We start from the raw sequence: 17,222 nt of genomic DNA, 5'->3' as shown, positions 1-17,222 counted from the left end.
ATATAAAACATGAACAGCAATGAAATGATCTGCAGCCTTTTTATTAAAAGTTAACAGCATTAATGAATGAATTAATCAAATTGAAAGAAACCTACAGTCCTCTGTCTGTATGACAACAATATGTTATGTCTCCAGCAGTGGAGAGCAGTGTCTCTGCTGCACCATCAGCTCTGAGGGAAGACCTCGGTGTCCAACATGCAGAGCAGGTACAGAGTTTTTGAGAGTGATTTTCTTCATCACAGAGTTGGCTAAAGTTGTTAATGCCACGGTGTGTGTCATGCAGCCACTCTCGTTTGTTAGAGCTGATCGCTGCTTCGCTCTGTGAACGTCTAAATGTTTCTGGGTGATGCTAAAAAGTATTCATATTCGTCTCGCAAATGCAATTACTTAGACACTAAATTAAAACATGATTGCAACCGCTGCCTTTTGAGAAGATGGAGTACATCTGTCCTGGATAACGGCTGATAACTCTAGCGTGTGTGTGCTGCTGACTGTCCGGGTGCTGCACTGCCCTTTTCACTCCGTCAACTTCATGCTAACTGACATTTAGAAAATAGATTTTTGACATTTATGAATCGATTAAGAGTCTCTGGCGTCCACATTGCAATGCATCTAAGAATCAAGTATTTCCCCCACCCCTACTTGTTACGTATGTGACTTCTGTCACGTAGACAACGTACTTATTGTCACCCAAACCTTCTTTTCCTAAACCTAACAAAGTAGCTGTTTGCACACCGTCACAACACACACACACACACACACACACACACACACACACACACACACACACACATAGTTCAGACAGTGTGCACATGAATGTGGCTCCAAGCTAAGGATCTACAGTGAAGATTCAGGCTAAAAACATGGTGGAAATAACATTTTTCTAGTAAACTTGGCATGTTGGGGCCTTAGGAGACTTGGATTACACCAGACGAGCAGTATAGAGGCATTTTATGTCTCTTTTTTAGTTTGAAAACTGGTCGCTGTTCACTTCCATTGTTTGAGAGATTCTGCAACTCTGTTTTCCTGTCAAACTCCAGCAGTGTTTTGTGGACTGAAAAACAAAACTTGACCTTCAATCAGCATGAGGGTGAGAAGATAATGACTGAATTTTCATTTTTGGGTGAACTATCCCTTTAAAGAAACAGAAACTCAACCATCCCTTCAACAAACACTACTACAGAGCACTGCTGTTAAACTGAATGTCCAGTTAGAGAAAATTTCCTTAAGCAAAGGTCTGTAACATCATAATGTCTAACTTGCATTATGATTTAGTGTGATATATACTGAAGTAGCCTAGTAGTTGTATCAATGTCTACATGTAATCAACATCTGACTGTGAAATCAAATAAAGAAAGTATTCAAAAACATTTCAACAATATTTATTGTCGCTTAACATTGAACTATACATATATGCATTTAAAAATAAAATGCTTTTGAAAAATTGTGCATCTTAAAATAAAGTGCTTAATTTTAGAAAAACTAAAATAAAGTGTAGCAACAGCTTGAATTTTCTTATTATCTTCTTTCCTGTCTCTCGCTCACTCGCCTCTTCCTCTCCGTCTTCTCTCCTTGTATCACTTCCTTTCTATTTCTATATTTCTATTTTTCTATTATCTTTTCGTTTGTCACTCACCTCTCACCTCTCTCATCTGACTGTATTCAGAGTCGCAATGTTAATCGCCTGGAATGCAGATATTTGATTGGCTGGGTAGCAACACGTGGGATGGCTTAACATGCATGCAATTGGTTGGTGCATTTCCTGATCAGCTAAACCAGCGCTGTAAAGACTAGAAAAGTTGTGCCAGTTAAAAAAGAAGGGTCTTGTCAAAATTTAAAATCCCTTAATAATTTACTGGTTATAGGTCCGCGTCCGTATGGGACAGCGCCTGGGTCCGGACTCAGACCGCGGTCCGCCTGTTAGGGACTAAGGCTCTATATAATAGAAGATTGCACATTACTCACCTCTCTCCACTCCTTGGTCCCCAGGCCTTGTAAGTACAACACCACCACTGAGAAAAGAAACAAATATAAACATGTTTTGGAATTACTTTTGCACTTTGTAAATTTCAAGGTGAGTAAAAATCTCCAAGTCACACATCATGAATTCAGATGATGACAGGCGCAGCCCTGCAGTTCAGCACTGCTTGCAAAAATGTCCTTTCTTAGATGATCACACGCTCCTCTTACAGTTTTCCTGATCGGCATCTACAAAGAAAGCTAGAGCAGCTACATTATATAATGAATAAATCATAAAAGCATAAATATTTACAAAAAGCGCAATTATATTTTGTAAGAGACATAAAATTCTGTATGCATGAGATATGAATAAGGGCTGTAAAATAAAAGATTAAACTTTGATTGTGCCTTCCAGGAGACTGTGGTGGTGCTGCAGAACAATAACAAGGTAAGGCAGCGAGGGAAAACCCAATTTAAATAATAATTGAAATTAAGCTATTGAATGCATGGGGTATTAAAAAAACTGTAGAACTGCAGTAGAAGAAAATGTTGGAAAACCACCAACAAAACAGATTATAAATCCCTTCCAGAGCTTTGTTGCAGTTGACTAATTTATTAAAAACTAAATCATCTCTTTATATGAAGAAAATTGTGGACCGTGTGGACCCAACTGTTTGCTGAGTGTAAGGGAAGCTCTGAACAAAAGCCCAGCAGACTTTTCTTATAAATAAACAGAAGTTATGTTTACATTCAGTGTTTCTCACCAACATGCATTGTGTTTAGTCTACAGTTGTGTTGAATAAGTGTCATTTCTCACAAAACATTTGCAAAGCAGATTCTCAGTATTTGGATGCAAAAACAGAAGAGACTGTAAATCAGGCTGCTTTCTGGAACTTCCTGCTTTTTCCTTTCATTAGTTTTCACAATACAGTGTGACATAACACTTCAGAGAAGCTTTATACTTGTTCTTCTAAACATTTTATGTAAAAGGGACATTTTTCACTGAGATTTCATTGAAATATTGATTTCATATTTTCTGTCATAATTTCATCAATATTCAAATTCATATACTCATTAAGAATTGATTAAAATGTAATAAATAAAATGTTAAAAAGCTAAATTTTGATTACAAATGTGTCTATGTAAGATGTACCACCTTAAAATAATATTTGGTTGACAAATGTGTTGCTCTTTATGTGAGGTTTTAATTTCATATGAAGTGTAACAGGTCACATGACCATGGTTTAGTCAAGGGTACACCTGTTGCATTATGGGTCAGAAGCAATACAGCTGCAGAGAAAGCCAACATGGCTGCAGAGGAGAAACATACACCCCCCAAAAAACATATTTTGCATTGTCCGAGAGGTGCACACACTAATTTGTGATTTGTTTCATTCATAAGTGTTTCTTCCTTTAGGGGAATATGCATTTCATAGTTTGAGCGAGATGTTTTTCAGATGGTTAGGTTAAGTAAAGTGTTCCATTAACAGGTATTAATATATAAAGGGTATTAGTAACAGCTTTGTAGTTTTGAAGAGAGAAAAAAGAGGATTGGATTGGTATCAGCAGATACTCAATGTTGCTTCAATATCGGTATCAGATATAAAAAAGTGGAATCAAGCTAGCCCTAATAAGATGGAGGAAGCAAGTGTACATGACGTCCAGCTGTTTGTAACTGTTAACAGAAACAGTTTGCAGGGAAACCACAGAAATGTAGACTGACAATTTCATGGTCAAAGAAAATTTATATCACATTGACACTTCTGTTCAAATTCCCATGCTCCCTGTATCTGTGCAGTATTTCTCTTCATGTTGTCTAATCAGATTCTCAACAGAGACACTGGTGTCTAAAAACTGCACTGACAGAAAAGAGGCAGATGAGAAAATGGAAAAATAAGTTGGGACAGTGAGAGCAGGGCATCAAGGCCACTGTGACCACAAGGTGTGTAAATTTTGGTGTGCCAAAGGCCAAACTGATTTGGCAAGGCAAACATTGTGCCGTGCCTGCTGTGAAATTCCTTTCCTGGTGGTGATATTTAACAATCCTGCCAAACCCTGGGTTATCTTCACTGGCAACGATTTTAAAATCATGACTTTCCATCAGAGTTTCCTGTTGCCATTAATCACCAATTATTTTACAGAGAAAATCTGAAAGTCATACATATTTAAATCTTTAGGCTTGAATTTCTCAAGAGCCTGCAAAGTCTTCTTTGAGATTTCAGCAAAACTGATCCCAAGTGGGCCAAACTGGTCAAAACACTTTACAGCACTAAGTCACACACCACTGTGTCAGTGATTTAGGTGAAAGTGTATTATATCTTATGGAGAGAATCTTTTCTGGTTTTCACTCTGATGTCCTCCGGCTGCTCCGCCTCAGTCCTCTGTGATTTGCAGAGTTGGACAGAAAGCTTTAGCTTGTTGCTAAAGTAGGTTAACCCCTGACAGCTGCTAGCTGCCTTCAGCTCCTCAACTCAGCACAGAGCACCAGGGAAGGGTGTTTATGCCACAAGCACAGGAGTTTTAGACTTCAAGGAGGACGTTTTCAGGCCTGTGGCGAGGGAGAAGCAACAGGGAATGCAGACAGGAAGTAGAACTGGTGTCATGCTAGAACCGGAGCCAGACAAGAAGGCAGCGGGATCAGGCTCATCTTGGCACCATGACAGAGGCTAAGAGATAGACAAGAACGTTGATGGAGGAAGCAAAGAAGAGAGACAGAGCAAGAGGCCGGCAGACAAGAGGAAAGGTGGGGCTGGTTTTTAGTGATTGGTGAGAGCTTGGTGAAATAAAAGGTTGACAGACAGACGGTGAGCTGGTCTTCTTGCTGGTGAGCTGGTCAGTAATATTAGCTGCTTTCTCTTATGTCTTATGTTGTTGCACTTGTTTGGTGTTTCTCTGTGTTAGCAGAGTTGTCGACCACTGACCTTTCATCGTAAGTAATATAATAATAACACACATGTATAGCTTACAACAATACAACACATAAATGAGTTGTTCTCTGAAACTGAGACTGCCAAACAATTAAAATAAAAAATATAAAATAATAAAAATATCAACTCTTGCATAGTCTTTCTTTAAGCACAATGAACACCGGTAACATTTGACTGGAATTTCTCCCATTAGTCCTGGACATTGAAATCTTCCAGGACACGTGGACCAACACCAATCTTTTCTAATCTTCTGCTTTCCATAATATCTGCATGACAACTACAGTATGGTTAAGACTATGGAAAGACTACAGTCATTAACTGTTGGATTGTGACGGAATGTGAACTCCAGAAAGTTGGATGCACTACATGAACCATCCAAACGCTTACTTTTTCCTTTGCTACGTAAAGGACACTGCTGGCCATTTTGGGTGCCCTAACTGTAATTGCTTTGTGTTCACAAATCTGCATTAAATATTGTGTTTGAGTTAGGCACCCAATCAAATTCTGAAAAAACTGAAAGTTTAGAATGGATAAGGGCTAAGAACATTATTTACATTATTGACTAATATGATGGCCATTCCCATGATGCTCTATCATGTCTTATGAGCAGTTTTTGGGGTGATGCTATATATTACAAATGTTTGGTGTCATCCATGCAAGATTTGATTTGAACAATGGTCAAACATCCCTCCAAAATACCACACTGAAATACAAAAATGTTTGACATTTGAAGATTTCTGTAAATATTGTACTTTTCAGCCATTGAAAGTAGAGAACTTCTGTTCTTACACAGAAGTGCTCCTGCTTATTGTCAGTATAGGCAGGAATCCTCTGAATGCTCCCAGTCTTTAGCTTGGGGTTGTGAAGTTTCGTGAGCCTGTGATTATCCTAGAGGTCACTACAGGTCATTTTATACAGTGAATTCAAGTTTAAAAAAAAACAGGTCTCACTACAATGAAATGGTTACTATGGGGACTAGCATCATCATCCATGAATACTGCTGGGCTCACTGAATCCACAAGAGTCTCAGCTTTCCAGTCAGACCCAATTTATGATATTCCAACACTGTTTAGAGACCCTAGGGTGCAGAAATATTCAAATAGAATGGGTGAAAATAACACAGTTACATTACATGCAAAAATGTCATGGTTTTTCTCCCAAAACTGCATGAATTAGCATAAAGTTAACATGTCTGTAAAGGAGAGACACTTGGGTATCCACTGAATCCATTTTCAGTCAGATATTGAAAATACTGAAATGGCTATGCTAGCTTGATTTGGTTGTGGTGAATGTGAACTTCTTCTGTGTTGCCTTCCTGTTTATCTGTTGCCTGTTTTTGCAAAGTTTCAGAGCGACAGAGACACAGAGTGTCCCCATAAGCATAGTGAAAGCTCATTCCAGCCAGGCGCACTGTGTGAGGGGAGATGGAGAGACGCTGGTGCCAGAGGAATGATGATTGGTATTACAGCATGCATGAGACAAAATCACAACACAATAGATTTGTGTTTATTTCTCCCTGACGGTCTAAATACCTAGCTTGCTAGTCACGTAATTCATATGTTAAATATTTTGGCAGTGAAAAGAGACCCCTGGCTAAGTAGGCAGAGGACCAAACCACCGTGAGAAAAATGACAGGGGGATTTGCAATCTTTGAAAACTTAAAAATGCAGCTGTAATTATCACAGGTGCTTTGTCACAATAATGGACCTCAGAAACATTGAGTAGACACTGACAAACAACAGTGGTTATATCTGACGTTTCTGATCGCAGTTATTGCCGGGTATAAATCAGTAATACCCACATAATGGTGGGGCATGTAACCTGACATGCCAGATGGTTCATGACACAGAACCATCTGGGAAGTCGTCCTTAAAAACTGTTTGGAAGAGGGCAGGCACTTTCAAAAAAAACACTCGGCAGGTGATTGGCTGAGCCATCTGCCTCTCACATCTGACACGGGTTAACTCCAACCAATCGGATCAAACTCTTGCTGAAGCTGGTTGAGAGAAGAATGAAAACGTTTTTTCGATGGAGAAAAGTCTTCAGTGTTGGTCTTTGCTCTTCTTTGAGTGAAGAAATACTCTCCAGTTCTGATATAACTGATGCTATCACATTATCTTTCTTAACCTCTTCAGGAGCAGCCATTGTCGAGTTGCTTCCATGGACACTTCTCACTGTCGTCACACCTAAAACCACGCCCACAGCTGCCAGTAGTCCTAAAACACTGACTGGCTGCACAACTTTCAGTGCGGACACAAACAGATACCTTGAAGCCTTGCAAGATGGATTCTTGCATGATCCTGTGGGTCTAGCTGCCTTGCAAAGTAAAGGGACGTGTCCCTACCCAATTTCACACTGTTGCCCTTCCTGACAAACTGTTTGGTTGGTTAAAACTGAGCCCACTACAGGCTCTGAAAGACAGTAAATTTGGCTGAGGATGAGGGTGTCCCTGCTGAGTTTATTAATAAAGTAGGTAGAGCTGTGAGAGGCTGTTCTGGTACGTGGTGCCCTGCACACACCCTGATGTGATGGATGCTGTGCTGGGCAGCATACTATAAACTAGAGCTGCAACAATTAATCAATTGTTAATCAATTATTAAATTGATCACCAACTATTTTTTTAAAGTAAAAAAGACAAAGTTCTCTGGTTTCAGCTTCATAAATGTGAATATTTTCTGGTTTCTTTACTTCTCTATGACAGTAAAATGCATATCTTTGGATTGTGAGTAAAACAAGACATTTGAGGACGTCATCTCAGGCTCTGGGACACACTGACATTTTTCAACATTTTTTGACATTTCAAAACAAACCACAATTAATCAATTAATCAAGAAAATAATCAACTAACTAATCAACTATGAAAATAATCGTTAGTTGCAGCCTATTATAAACTATAAAATATAGAAACAGAAAAAATCAGTAGAAAATACACACTGATTGACAGCTGATTTTTTTTTTCAGTTCTGTGCAGAAATGTGCCAGAATGACCTGTTAGAACCAAAGATGGAGAATAAATTACACCAAACAAGGAATGTCACTTAAAAAAAGAAGTTATAATGCATGCATGCTGGAGCAGCATGTGGGCACCACACAACTCCAGCCTGTCCACACGCACACACACACGCATGCGCACGCGCACACACACACACACACACACACACAAGCTTTCAGCTGACAGCTCAGTTGGCTGTCCAAACACTCAGGGACTCCTCAGGCCTCCTCAAGGTTAAAAGCAGTGCATCTCTTCCATTAGACAATGCTCCTCTTCCTCCTCCTGCTACCACCATCCTACTGCTCCTCATCTATTATCGGTTTAAGGAGTGAATATTGTGAGAAGATTGTGCAGTTTGTATATTCTATGTTCAAATATGTTTGGAAACAGATGAAACAATGAGAAAATGATGAATAAGAAACAACATGAAGTGAAGTTTAGTTTCTCTCTCCTCCCGTCCTGTCCACTAGCTTCCTACTCTTTCTCTCTGCCTTCCTTTCCTCCTATTTTTTCTGGCCTCCTCTCCTCCTCCCCTCTCCTCTTTCTCCTCCTGTTCTCTCCATTCCATCCCTCTATTCCTCCTCCTCTCCCCCACACATCAAAGCAGAGCATGGTAATGGCAGGCAGTGCAGAGAGAGAGAGGCTCGTGTTTGTGCTTCAATGGGACAGCAGGCCAGTCGACCACGACGACCCAGCCACCGCTGGGACCCGTACACCCCGATTCTCCCTGCTCTCCTCTTCAAAGGAGGAAAAAAAAGGATGAAGGGAGAGGGGAAGAAAAACAGGGTCAAGCTAAATTAATAAATACCGAAACAGAGAGGAAGAGGCAGGAGGCCAAGAGTTTAGAGACGGTTGGCTAACTGATTCCATTTGGTAGAACGAGAGAAAGTGAAGCATTTATAGGCACTGACCAGGCTGAGTGTGTGTGTGTGTGTGTGTGTGTGTGTGTGTGTGTGTGTGTGTGTGTGTGTGTGTGTGAGGTGTTGTGAGAGTATGGCACGAACAAGCATCCATCCATCATCATCACAAACACATGCACTATGTATGTTCTGCACAGCATTCCTGAAATATTTACATTGTGTGTGTGTGTGTGTGTGTGTGTGTGTGTGTGTGTGTGTGTGTGTGTGTGTGTGTGTGTGTGTGTGTGGGTGTTTGCCCATCCCTAAAATCTATTTTCACCCAGATAGATGGGTGTGGTTTTGCAGGACACAGCAGTGCACTCTTCGTCTTGTTCACACAGACAATATGAGATCAATTTATTTAACACATGTAGTGTAACACGTACATATAAAGACATACAGAAGATATTATTCATGTCTTCCTATCATTTGTATATTTGGTCTCATACATACCTATGAATATGGAAATTGACCGTGTGCCTTGTAAACATGTTTGGGCTGGAAGAAACTACACTGGAAAAACAAAATTGTTGAGAACACGCAAAATTTCATCTTACTTCAATAGATTTTTGAGTTTTGAGCACAAACCGAACTCCTACATTTTGAAACAGTTTTACCAACTAAAATGTTTTGTTGAGATAGTTTACTTTTCTTCTCTACATAAACTTGAGGTTTGAGGTTTAGAAACTCCCAAAAAATTATATTTCAAAAAGTGCTGTGTAAACTCATTTAAGTGACAGTGAATAATGATTAATAATTTTATATTTTCAATTGAAATCATTTAATTTTCAAGCACTAAAGTAATGATAAATTGGGTTCACAGCTCATTATGAACAATTAAATAAAAAAAAAATCTCTCAAAGTCAAATATTTCATTTTATCTAAAAAAGCTAAAGGGCTTATTATTTATTTCAAATTTTGAGAGAGTTTAATTCAAATGATCCAGTGTTTTATCAGAATATACTGCTGCTGCAACATTCAGATGGTAGGGTCAGAATTTGGAGTAAACAACATGAAAGCATGGATCCATCCTGCCTTGTATCAACAGTTCAGGCTGCTGCTGGTGGTGTGATGGTGTGGGGGATATTTTCTTGACACACTTTGGGCCCCTTAGTACCAACTGAGCATCATTTAAACACCACAGTCTACCTGAGTATTGTTGCTGACCATGTCCATCTCTTTATGACCACAGTGTATCCATCTTCTGATGGATACTTCCAGCAGGAAAACACAACATGTCACAAAGCTCAGATCATCTCAAACTGGTTTCTTGAACATGACAGTGAGTTCACTGTACTCCAGTGGCCTCCACAGTCACCAGATCTCAATCCAACAGAGAACCTTTGTGATGTGATGGAACAGGAGATTCACATCATGGATGTGCAGCCGACAAATCTGCAGCAACTGTGTGATGATATCATGTTAATATGGACCAAAACCTCTGAGGAATGTTTCCAGAACCTTGTTGAATCTATGCCACCAAGAATTAGGGTGGGTCAAACCGGCACTAGCAAGGTGTACCTAATAAAGTGGCCAGTGAGTCTATGTTAGCACTACTTACTTGTCCATATTTCCAGTTTTAAGTTATGATGGTCAATACGAAGATTTATTAACAGTCAAATGAAATTTATTTTAAAATCTGCAGGGAAGACTGATCACAGTTGCAGCTGTGCCAGCAGTAAAATATGTATCTATATATATGTATGTAAAATATGTAATCAGCGATCACACGAAAATGTAAAACTCATTTCTGTTTGAAGTTAAAATCAGGTGTGAGATCTCCTGTATGTTTAACCTTGGGGTTAAGGCAAAGATTAAGTTAATAAACAACTGGTTTTGGTAGCTTATCCAAAAGATGAGGGGATGAACTGATCCGAGCCAACAACATTGTGTATCGGGTACACAACACTCTGTGTGACGCAGGACATAGCTGGGTGAAATATCTAGTTTTTGGGTCATGCAGGGAGAATAGAGGGTTACATACATACAACTGGAATCACATCCAGTAACTACCGTTTCTTTTTTGCTAAGTTGATTTGTTCAGCTAAGACACTGTTTATGGAGTTGTTTGCAACAGTGCAACCTGACCTTGTTAAACCACATAGTCAGTCCAGTGTGTATGATTTACAGGCAGAAAATGACACAAATAGAATAATATTACTAAATATGTCTCAATTAGTGTACAATCACCTGAAAATAACAATCATTTGTGTTTTTGTCACCTGAGAATGAGCCCTTTGATCAAGTGCACAGGTTCTTTTCCACGGAGTCTGCCATATTGTGCCGCCATGCTTCAGTACGGTAGCCCTGAATGGAAAAACTGCTCTTAGACAGGGCTTTTTTGTTTGGAAGGGGAGGGTAAGACGTTTTTGCAATCCACGAGCTTTAGATTACACTAAATCCTACACAATGGTCCTTAAGCATTTTCTGATTTAATCCATAAATATAATCATGTTTGAGCAATTTCAACAATTTAGTTCAGGTTAGTAAAACATCATTGTCATAGTTACAGACTGAGAAGCTAATGCTGAGTGTTGGCAGGAGACAGGGTCAGACATTGTTTTACACCCAACAATTTTCCATTTTCACTTCCTACTCCCTCACTCCTCACTGTCCTAAAAGAACATCACACGTCATTCTGGCAGGATGGGAAAGTGGGCAACTGTCCCAGGTGCCACAAAAGCCTCATTTCCTAATTACGTTTCCTAATTAACTGTAACTTTGTTTGGAAATGGGAATATGTTAATATACTGACACAAAATAGCTTCATTGTTTAAGGTAATATTGTGTTTACAGGAGACATATACCAAAATGAATTTGTGTTTTACCAGTACTGTCATAAAAATACTTTACATGATGTACAGGCAGTGGGAGTGTGGGTATTAGCAGCTCATTTTACAATGCTGTCATTTTCTGGGTGAAGAGTGGAACCTGTGGAGCTGCTCTCCTGCAGATGAAAAGAAGCGGACAGAGACTGGATGTGTGGAGGACATGCATCACTGTCTCCATCCTCCACAGGACAACAGTGGGAGCTGACAGGGACTGCAGTGCAGGTGGGACTGACCATTTCAGATTTGGAGAAAAAAGGGAGAAGGACAAATACAAAGGTAGCACACTGATTTTTGCAAAACAGCTTAAAGATGCAATATATAAAATATAATAACTTACCAAACTAACTCCAAACAAATATTGGCCAACATATCACCATGTAAATTGGTAACTTAAGGGTTTATTTAAAAAAAATAGAAGTGGTGGAACAGTGGAAAGATGAACCAAACAGGGATGTCACAAGAACCTATACTTCGGTCCTAAGTTGATGCCAAATTGGTAAAAATGTGACAGTTCTCATTTTTTTACAGTACCCAAGGTACCGACTGTACTGTAGATACGATCTTTCCTGACCTGACATACACAGCATATACGCCTGCAAATGCTGTAGTCTGCCATTAAATGCCAAAGGAAGAAGAAAACACAGTGGAACAAAAACAACTGTGTGTAAGAAGGTGACATATCCAGCTGCAGCTCCACCTTAACTCATCGAAAAGAAAAACAGTAGAGAGAGCTGTCTACAGAAATACACTGAAAAATGAGAACTGTCGGACCAACTTTAAAAAAAATTACTTCAGCACACAGTGGAATTAAATTTTTTAACAGTTTGCATTAATGCAACTTAAAATGAAGGCAAGTCAACTTTTTCCAATTTTCTAACTCAATTTTTTTGCTTTACCTAAAGGTAAACATGATGCTCCTTTAACAACGTAATAGTATGGCTTCAGGAAAAGTGTTTTTATAGTGACATGAGTGTGTCATTTTAGTTTGCTAAATATAACCAATATAATTGCAGATGTTAGCATTACTTAACATTAACGGGACTTAACGATAGCTGGTTTAGTTCGGTGAGTTTACTAAAACTTAAACAATACAATTTTACCAATTAAGATGGACCATTTTATATCTGGCGACTGAACTATAGGGATAAAATCTGGAAAAGATGCAACATCAGATGTACAACACTAAGAGAAACCTAACTGTTCTGTTGATAATGCTAGCTCAATTTTTGAATTTCTCTAAAGCAAAATTTTAGCCATATCTTACACATTGCACCTTTAATGTGACATTAAGCTTCTTTTTGGTTTCTTGGGGTAGATGATTTCTACTTTTAAATATGCAAATGCAGGAAAGCCTGGACTGTCCTTGTGACTACTTCTGTACTTCAAAGAGGTGAATTCGGTTCTGCTTTTTTTTTCTGAGGGTTTAATTAGATGCAGTTTCTGGCACATAAAAGGTTGAAAAGGTCAGTTAATTTTGGGAGAGAAGACCAGCAAGTGCTGAGTGAAGGAGATAAAAGTAACTTTAGTACTTTTTAAAAAATCACTGATTTTAAGGCAGAAACTGGGTTATGGAGAACTCATGAATGAGTGTTCTGAAAAAGACGAGATTCTATATTTCTGTGCTAAACTTCAAAGCAGTAGTCAATTGCTGGTGGTTTGGGCCTTTTTAGTGTGGAAGCAAAGATTTGTGTGATGGATTATCGATGCAAGGAGAAACCCATCACGGGGAGCTTTGCCTGGTCAGCGCTGGCTGCCTGAAGGATGTGAGCAGATGATAACTGGAATCACAAATCTAATCTCACAGGCATTTCCACAGAGATGAAGGTCCAACTGAAGCCCAGCGCACTCAGCCAGAGACTCTAAACACAGGCCCAGTCATCCATTGGGGTATCCTCTGGGTCAATAGCAAGCTGGATGCGTATGTAACAGCCAATCATTTCCTCTATACCCATGTTTGTAAAGGAGGGAAAGGAAGGAAAGAACTATTGTGCAACAGAGATTCTGCCTGTTAACTCCATCCTCAAGAAATCTCATCTGAATTATCAGACTGCAACACAAAACCACTTTAACACAAAAGCAGCACAGTGTTGAGCTGATAATAATAAGTCCCAGCTGATTTATGAAATGCAGCACTCTTGGGAGGAACATTCACATTTAGATGTAACCTCTATTAAAATTGAGAAAGTGAACAGACTTCCAATGAAAGGCTGCCATTCAAGTTGATTTGAATACAAAGTCACAGAGGGCTAGTCTGAAAAACCAGACTGAACGGCTCTTTCACTGCATTATTCAGTCTGACATTGTGTTGGCCATTGTCTGCTTGGAACTTGTTGATATTTTGACCTAACCAATCAGGGCTGAGTGATGTCCTTTCGGTCAGCATGGAAACTGTGGTAGCGGTTGTAAGAGACTTACTGTAATAGGTAACTTCAGTATTTTTTCAATGTGAAACCTATTTTCCCATGTTATTGTGTCCAAGTAACTAATGGGAACAAAAATCTTTGAAATTGGTTGAGTGTGAAGAGCGACAACTGCAGCTGTGAAACAGGCCGCAATGTGATCCTCATGGGTAACTGCAAACTGTCAAAGTACATCCTCTAAAAGTGCTTGTTTTGCCACGGACAAGCTCAGATTGTTGTTCTAAGGGTGTTTTCACACATAGAAATTTGTAAATGACTAATGATTCATTACAATACAATTCAGCCCTGTCATGATACAATACGATCTAATGCAGTGTGTGAATGTGAGACAGAGAAGGGGACATTACAGTGGTGTTAACATCTTAGTAGGAATCTCATTTGTTAATTATACTGTAGCTTAAATGAAAATCTGTGAACAAACGTTAAAACTGTTTAAAAAGCACTAAGTTGATCTGCTGCTCTGTTTCATATGAAGAGTGCTGTGGTCTTGATTGAATATGACTGTGTAGAAGAAGTGGGGTGTGGGGGAAGAGTGATGCTACATGTTGCCTGCTCTCATAGTGACATGATGTCTCTGTGGGTCAGACTGTCTGACATGTTCGCTTAAATGCAGCAGTTTTCTTATCTTTTTTATGAAACCCAAACTTATTCTACATTTGCATGTTATGAACACTTGGTGGTGTGACATCAGATCTTTCTAATAAACAACGAGTTGATTACATTTGTAAAACTCAACACGCACTCAACACTCGCTGCAGTATATGTAATGTGTAACGCAAAGCTGGCATCTAATGAACACAAAATACAGAATATCTGAAAGCTATAAGGTGCACCATTTTCATAACCTGACAGTCCCCCACTGCAGCAGCTGTTAATGTCAGCATACCTTCAGCCAGCATCTCCTGGGGCAAACATCTGGCTCTTTAGCTGCTAAATGTTCTACTGTGTTCACTACTTAGACACCACATTTATCTGTCTGCTGTTTGGTGCTGTACAGGAGGTGTACAGTGGTTCATCATCAGAGCTTTTTACTGGACACAACTGCCTGCTGCTGCTGGAATCAAGATTTTCAATACGACCTTTCCACTAACATTGAACTGGCCCTGTTACGGTTTCCAAAATCCATTTTAAAATGTTGGGAGCCAAAAATATATTGCAAAGTTGGTCCCCAGCTGCAGCCAAAAACAGCAGGTTTTCTTTGGGAACCAAACTGGGGATGTCATGTTCTATACGTCACTGTGTGTTGCCCAATGCCCTCTGTTGATGATGATCCTTGATTACAGTGGTTCCACTAAAATGCAGGCTGGTTCACTGTTTAGCACCAAGATCACAAGAATATCAAACAGAACCAGTTAAAAAACAGAGCTCATTTGGTGGGAAACTGCAATCAGGTTATTATTCTCTGTGCGTCATTACACACTCCTTCCACATTAAACACAGTCATTCAATCCACTATTAATATGTATTAAAATATTTATTAGTGTAGCTTAACTTTGCTGAAAGTATTTCTTCACCTGAATAATTAAACAAGCACAATTAATCTGTACATTTACTTTACATTAAGTTATTATTAGTGGCATGAATCATGAGTGCATGCTAATTAGCTTCATATAATTAACACTGTAAATGGTACAACACTGAACAATTCATGGGCCATCTGTACATGTATTTACATGACATTACACATTACATGTCTGTCTGATGATACTGTATATAGTGTAGGCTGCATTTGCTGCTAATGGCTTCTATATGTATTTATAATGTTTCACCATGAACTTTAAGGAGCTATATGTAGCCACTGCATGTGTAAAAATAACTACTGCAGTCTGAATAGTGAATTGGAGCTATATACTGTAAATTAAATGGCTTGTAATCCTGTTTAATAAACAGTCTATGGTTGAGGTGAGTTGTTTCCCCCCACCCCTCCTCCCCTGACATGGCAGAGACAGGAAGGTTGCAGGAGCTCCATAGGGGTGCAGGATGCGCACAACCTCTTAAACTGACAATAAGAAGTGCACTGCAAGTTGATCAGCTGTTAATGACTGTTAATTATGTGTCAATGTAAAGTTAAGTCCATTATCCTGAAAACAAAAGCCCAAATACACACTCAGGGTGATGAGTCAAGTAGCTGCCTGTCTCACTGCTGCCAAACTCCATTAACATTTTGCTCGATTTAACAGTTACAAACAGCTACACCTTCTACAAGGATTATTAATGATTTCTTATGACTCATAAACAGACACTTACTCATTCTGCAAAAATTCTGCATTGATGTGAATTCTAATTACTGTCAAATTGACATACAAATCAGTTATTCCAGTCAAGAACGGACATTTCAAAGGACTGTGTCACATGTCAAATGAAGCAAGTATTTCAACTTAACATGTTTTCTTGATCTCTGATGACACAATTTGGTTATTTTCATGATGTATTACAGTAAATATATTACAGATGTCTCCTTTAAAGTCTTATACTTTGTTGTAACAACTTAAAACTCAAAAGTATGCAGTTTTGACTGGGCAGCATGTCAAAGTACTAAATTATAAATGAGAAACCAGTTGTCCATTTGTCCAATTAGACATCATGTGACCTCAAACAGATAGTCAGTTAGTGAGTTATCAATCGGTCAATATGTAAAGGATCAATACAGGCTGTTACCATCTATTGAGTGCATCAGCCATGATCTACCTAGAGACCGGGTGCAGTCATTTATCAGTGGCTGTCAATGCTGTGTGACATTATCAGCATGTATCGACCCCGTCCTGTTGTGGCCGGACACTGGGGTCACATAGCAGGGTCTAACCAGGGACATGAAAGAGCTGAGGGGGCACGTGGCTGCAGCGAGCCCAGCTCCCCTCTTTCCCCCAGTGGGGAGGAAGGGTTTGAAGTTCAGGACACCTCTGACATAATCATTACCCTCCATCATGGCTGTCCACCTCCGCCTAGGTGAGGAAGAAAGACTAATCTATGGGATGTATCAATAAAGGACCCCTGACCTGAAAACTGACTGTGTGCACGAGTGTGTGTGTTAGCTTCCTATCCCTGCAAAACTGTAAACCTGAGCCATATATCTGTCCAAAATCTGCAGCTAAATCTCTTTCTGATCCTTTGATTACATTTATCATTATTATTATTATTATTATTATTATTATTATTATTATTATTAAAATATCAAGCTCTTGGCTATTAAACCT

The 17,222-nt window shown here is 39.2% G+C and overlaps 1 protein-coding gene across 1 annotated transcript in view; it reads right to left on the bottom strand.

Annotated features, from left to right (window-relative positions):
• LOC146331061 (copine-9-like) overlaps positions 1–17,222 on the bottom strand; it is a 295,949-nt gene that overhangs the window by 239,585 nt on the left and 39,142 nt on the right. Inside the window, exon 3 of the mRNA XM_084726649.1 lies at positions 1,966–2,012. Coding sequence (XP_084582775.1) covers positions 1,966–2,012 — 47 coding nt within the window. The remainder of the gene's footprint in view (positions 1–1,965; positions 2,013–17,222) is intronic.

The sequence above is a fragment of the Lutjanus erythropterus genome, chromosome 2, assembly GCF_056507025.1.
Source record: "Lutjanus erythropterus isolate fLutEry1 chromosome 2, fLutEry1.hap2, whole genome shotgun sequence".
Classification (NCBI taxonomy): domain Eukaryota; kingdom Metazoa; phylum Chordata; class Actinopteri; order Lutjaniformes; family Lutjanidae; genus Lutjanus; species Lutjanus erythropterus.
This window is presented reverse-complemented; position numbering and strand designations above follow the sequence as displayed.